Source organism: Parasteatoda tepidariorum, chromosome 2 (assembly GCF_982258835.1).
Source record: "Parasteatoda tepidariorum strain Cologne lab strain chromosome 2, Ptep-v5.0, whole genome shotgun sequence".
In the NCBI taxonomy this organism is placed as follows: Eukaryota; Metazoa; Arthropoda; class Arachnida; order Araneae; family Theridiidae; genus Parasteatoda; species Parasteatoda tepidariorum.
Window position 1 is genome coordinate 26,779,236 of NC_141756.1, and position 6,476 is coordinate 26,785,711.

General features: G+C 30.2%; 1 protein-coding gene across 1 annotated transcript in view; it reads right to left on the reverse strand.

Moving 5' to 3' along the window:
• Window positions 1-4,911: 4,911 nt before the first annotated feature.
• The window catches only part of LOC147814866 (uncharacterized), a 30,036-nt gene continuing 28,471 nt past the window's right edge, over window positions 4,912-6,476 (reverse strand). Inside the window, exons 2-3 of the mRNA XM_087156521.1 lie at window positions 6,145-6,441; window positions 4,912-6,079 (exon numbers count right to left, since the gene is read on the reverse strand). Coding sequence (XP_087012647.1) covers window positions 4,991-6,079; window positions 6,145-6,441 — 1,386 coding nt within the window. The 3' untranslated portion in view covers window positions 4,912-4,990. The remainder of the gene's footprint in view (window positions 6,080-6,144; window positions 6,442-6,476) is intronic.

The following is a 6,476-nucleotide window of genomic DNA, read 5'->3' on the forward strand; positions in this document are numbered from 1 at the left end:
TCTGCTGATAACTTCAAAAGAAAAAACAACGAACCGTTTTCATAAAACAAAGGTTTGCTTTAGGTCAAGAAGAGTTATGCGTGATGATTTTTTATCCATTTAATTGGTAGCTTTAAACGTAGAATTTATTAGCACAGAGTTTCTTAACAACCATCTCTTCCGTAACCACCGTTAATTACACCAAAACATGTCAAATTAAAACTTGTTAAATCAAATTAATCTTCTGACTTCAAAATCAAATTTTAGGTAATAAGCCAAATGAATTTTGTCAATCCCAATTGCAAAAATATTTTAGCATGACATTACTTAAAAAAAAATTGGCTCAATAAAGGTTTAAAATATCGTCGTTGAACTGCTCGGCCAATGTTTTGGGTTTATGACAGCTTATGTTCAACTCCGTAGCCTTGTAATTTTGAACCCAATCCAGAAGACAAGGGAACTGCTGAATCAAGCATTTGGGACAAACTAGCCCCTGGGGAGGACTTTTTGATAAAATTAATCTGCATAAGAATTATATGGTGAAGAATATCAAGAAAACTCTCATGGTTAGTCCGGCAGAAAGGAAATTCTAACACATGATCCATCTACCATTTGAGAGTAAATTACGTCAGTACTGTTATCGGTGCAAGCCGGGTGCGAAATTCGTATCAACCACCAAGAGCTCTAGATTAGCGGTTGTCATCAAGCTACCATTAAATAGAAAATGGCTACCAAAATATCAAGCTTTTTTGTCTCCGAAATTGGTGACCATGTTACGGGCCTAATATAAAAGAATTAAATACTCTCGTTTTGCGCCAACTCCGATGTGTTTTATTGCGAAGAAAGCAATGAAAACCTCCCACGGTTAGCCTGACGGTAAGAGGTCTCTATCCCATGATTCTTCTACCTCTGAGGTTATTATACGTCAGAACTGTCGTCGGTGCAAGCCGGGTGCTGAATTCGTATCGACCAATCATCGCTGGGTTTCGAACCCGGATCACCTCATTGGAAAGTGAACACTCTATCTATTGAGTCACCACGGTACAAGCATTAAAGTATAGTCCAGTTTTATCTAGATATTATGAGGAGTTGTAAATAGTATTTTAATGCATTTAAGACTCAAAGGACCTCTTCCTTTATAACAGCAAATCTCATACCTCCTCCCATGTTTATAGTTTTTGCTTTAACTTTTACATATACTGTAGTAATCTAGTTTTGTGTTTAAACTAGATTACTACATGGGGTAAATAAAACGGCGTATTTTTGCATAAACCAAAGTCCCCGTTTTAATTAATTTTATAAAATTTCGTATAGAATAATTCTACTCACTAATTAAATCACAGGATAATAAATCAGTCGTATTTTAAAATTAAATATGAAGGAACGGAATAATTACAGCATTAAAAACATTCTAAAACCGTCCTTTTATGAAATCATTATCACCATTTTGTAAAATCCAACGTTAGAAACGCATTGTCTTAAAAATGAAAAACTTTTCCTTGCTGGTGTAAATAATTAGAATTTTCTATTTTCTAAAATTTTGAAGTATGTGAAACATATCAATGACAAATTTCATTCTGCCTCCAAATATAAGGCTACAAAATTAGATTACACTTCTTAACGACCCTTCAAATGTTACGTAAGTAATTTTGAACTCCTCCTTTGTTAGCAAAAATAAACAATCACAGGTTTTTGAGTAATCTAATTTTGTGATTTAGGAAAACAAATAAATCGGCGTAGCTTTGTATAAAACAAAGTAGCCATTCTAATTAATTTCATAAAATTTTGATATTTAAGGAATATCTTACTCTTGATCTTTAAGACTCTTAGAAGAAATTTTTCCCAGTTTTCTCAACTCCGGATTGAAGTCTTATTCTATGTTTAAAACTTTTCCATGAGTATTTTTTTTTACGTTTCTTACTTTGCTACTTAAGACAATTTTAAAAAATAAGTGAAGTTTATAATTTTTTACGTAAGCATTGCCATCCCCCGCCTTGTAAGCAAAAATAGGCAAAGGACAAACCATCTTTATCTCGTTATATTCTTACGTAATATTTAAACACACCTTTAAGGACAATGAAGGGTGAGAGTTACAAAATTATGAACGGAGCAAGGGAATGTAAAAGAATCCAGATGAACATTGTTAATGAAAAGAAAAATTATGAAATGTTAATCTTCATTTAATCTAAGGAAATTTTTAAACCATGTTGAATCTTTAAATTTGCTAATCACGCAAGTACGTTAATATTTTCAGCCCTTCTATTAATTACAATAGGTAGCTCATGTTTAATCAAAATGTCAAATGTAAATTATTTAAAAATAAGCTAAGAAAGTAGTAATTTTTTTAACTTTAAGTGCATTTTTAAAGTTCAACTTTGAAACATTTTTTATATAAGTGTTGATTTGCTTATAAATCCACCGCTTTTTAAAAAGTAAAAGCTAGCTTAGTATGATAAATCACTGTTACATGTAGATGCAATCAAGATGAAGATTTTGAAATATATATATATATATATATATATATATATATATATATATATATATATATATATATATATATATATATATATATATATATATATTTATATGATACTTCAATCCTTGTGATGCTGAAAACTAATTTTCTACAAACAAGATAGTTTTGAATAGACAGTTGAATTTTCCTAATTTATTACAATATGCTAAACTGCCGAATATGGCATTACACTATTTAGACAATAGCAGGTATCAACACCCTAACAATTACACAAAATTTTATTTATGACAGCAATTAAAAAGCGTGAAGTCAAGATTACACGTAACCATTATTACTTATAATAATAATTACATGTAATTATACTTACTTATACGAGCAATTTTATTGCATTTAACTATAATTGCCCGTAATCGAATTTGCAATTTCAATTATGATTGAGACGAAATCGTAATTACTTGTAACCGTTAACCATTAATACTTATAAATCGAATTTCAATATTAGTTGCCATTAAGATTAAAAGTGCAAGTGTATTTTATGATTGCATCATCAGAATATAAATTGAAATGATCATGATGATCATTTCCAAAAGAACGAAGCATCGAGGGCTCACCCAAAAATTTTCACATATTTCCCATAGAGAGGAAGCCAGAGAACATTTTTGAAAATCGTAAAAGAAAGATATATATGGGCGAATCTCAGGAATCATTAACCTATATGTCTTCAAACTTTTCTTATAAATATATAACATAATAAGTAAAAATTAATTCTAATAAAATTACAGGAATAACTATACATTACTAACCTTGAGATACATACAGTTTTGATCGCGAGTAACTTGCTTTTGAGTTTCATTTCTTACTTCAATCCTACATTTGACAACTTTTCATGAGTGTCGCTTAGAGTGTTTAACATATTTTTTATTTTAATTTTTTCAATATGTATTCCATTTAAAAAAAAACTGAAAATCACTAAAAACATAATTTAGTAGTTCAACTGTACTATCATATTTTCTTGGATGATATTTTTCGTGAATATTGACGTTTGTAAACACTTAAAGTTTGTCGCCAAATTTTGGCACGTCAAACCATAACATTTGAAAATTGAAAAAAAAAAGGTATACAATCGAATTCTGCGAGTTTCATGTTAGTGATATTCGAAAAGCTTATTTAAAGTAGAACTAACTTGTATCATTATTATAGATAAATATTTTTATTTGCAGTAATTATAAATTAATCGAATTTATCACGAACTGTCATTCGGTGAGGTTACAGTGAGGTCAAGACCGTAATCAGACGTAATATAAAATGTTCACGATTATTTTCTGATATTTTATAAATTTTCAAACAATTCTGGTGGTGTAAAAATAGTGTGCTTATTATTTTTTTATTATCAAAAGTTAAAAGTTTTAGAGATATGCCCATATATATATATAAATATATATATAAATATATATATATATATATATATATATATATATATATATATATATATATATATATATATATATATATATATATATATATAGTGAAAATAATATAGGAAAAACAATTTTTAATTTATCGTATTTCAAGGGAGTACAGGTGAATTACCCTTTGAACCACCCCGCCCTTGTGGGTACCCATAAAGAGCATAATCCCCATTTTATTACAAGGAAATATCGCAATCAATTTAGTATTTTCGAGCTTAGATGCCTAATTTTTTGTTACACAAATGCATTATCTCTTATTTTGCCAAGACTCATAACAAAACATTGAAACTTTAACAAGGACCCATATTAAAACACTGTTTTAATCACTCATCTATATATTTTTTCTTTTAGAAGCTCCACTCACCCAACCGGGAAATAAATGTGAAGTAATTTTACTTGTCGAAAAGTTGGATGACAATTCAAATAGGGATACCTATTTATAATTTTTTCTTTTCTTTCACTTTTAAAATGTTCACATGGAATGCTTAACATTTATATCTGGACATATGTTATCTCTCTCCCTGTCTTGCGACTTTTGATTGGCAATCTACTCAAGCACGAGATGTTGAAATGAATATCTCGTGAAGGAACAATAAATTGTCTACAACAATTTGTAAATAATCAATATTTAAAGCTAACGAAAAATTTCCCGCAAAGCTTAATTATTTATATATATATATATATATATATATATATATATATATATATATATATATATATATATATATATATATATATATATATATATATATATATATATAAAACTAAGTAGATTTCCCACAAAATGTAAAATTGTGAAGTATTTAAACTACAAAAATTCAATTAAAAAAACTGATAAAATGATTAAGGTTTGCAAAACATAGGAGCATGCAGATTTATGAGCAGCTACGGTACTTGTTACATATACTGCCATATCGAAAATTAAGAGTAGATTCGAAACATCCTAAATGAAATACATTAACACTTTGTTAATATAAAATAAATGGAATTAACAGTTTATGCTGCTGATACTAGGATTTATTCATTATTATTTCGATAAGTACACAAATACAAAGTTCAATTTACTTCATATTTTCCTTGGAGCAATTTTCAAATCATTCAACAGATGTGAAAGTATTTCTAATACAAAAGATGGATTCTTCTCAATATATTCAGACCAATCACAGGATTTAGAGATTTCATTGAAATGTTTTACTACGAAATCTACTGCATTGTATCTGAGAAGCTTGAGATTCAATAGATCAGATAAATACAGGATTTTGCACGCATTTTCCAAAGACAGAGCTGATAGAGCAAACTTAGAACATGTATCTATTAAAGAAAAAACTTGATACTTATCGGCAATTATCAGCAATTCTAAAGCACTTTCGTCATCAATAATATCCACTGATCCTGTATACAAGAATTCCAGGAAAGATTTCAATGTCTTGGGATCAACGTCTGAGATTTCCACGACATTAGATTGATTTTCGAGCATGTCCTGGTGGTGGAACATGACGCGAAACACTGGTGATCGAGCTGAGAGACGAAATTTATGCGCAGGTAAGCTCATGTTATCAGCTCTTAGCTCCACATCAGAATGTTCCAGTTCTGCAAACATTTTTACGAGATCGTCTCTCATAGTTAGAACATTACTCAAATTCATTGAATTAGGATCGCTTATGCTGACGATATCGGATAGTACATTACCATTGGGTGCGGAAAACTCGCAAAACAAAGCAACACCATTGATGTGGTTATTTTTATCATTTATAATCGTTCTTCTGGCGATTAAAGAAGGAAGCACCCATACGTCATTTTTGTCATTAGAAGGGAACACATGTTGGACATTTTGCCGTAAAATCTTTTCTCCTTCATGGTTTAGAAATGATATTTTGCCGTTTAAAAGTCTAGATGAGGATGACTCATCTTTTAATTTACGTACTCTTAATTCTATAAAGTCATTTGGAGCATTTGCCGCAGATATTTCGTACATTGATGTTTCTGACAAAGAAAATATTCGATCCAGTAAAAAAGGCTTGCTTTCGGGTAAGGTTATTTGCCAAATAAAACTGGCTCTATCCACCTCTATTTTAGTTCGGGCTACAAGTTTGGTCGTTCCTGCGTGGTGTACATCTGGCACTGGATGGTTAAGATGTCCTTGTTCCAGGTGAAACTGTCTTTAGCTATCTCCCCGCATTGAAAAGGGTACCATATAGAGCTCTTTCTTTTAAATACTACTCTCTTGAAAGGACGACAACCTTTAGTGCGTATTATGTTTCCACTTTCACCAATTAATCGAAATATGAAATCAATTGATACTTCCTCATCACCAGCATCGATGTCATTTCTGTGCAAATAACAAAAAAACATGTCTTCATCTGGTTCTTCTGTTCTAAATGGAGGTAACAATCTCATGTACCATTTGCTTCCGCCAAAATTTGCAGGAGTAAAAACTGGACTTTTGGGACAACTATTCATGCTTTCATAATAGCAAGAAGAATAATTTTCAATTTCCCATCGGAAAGAATAACTTATCTGTTCAGTCATCACTAACTACTTTTTAAAAAAAA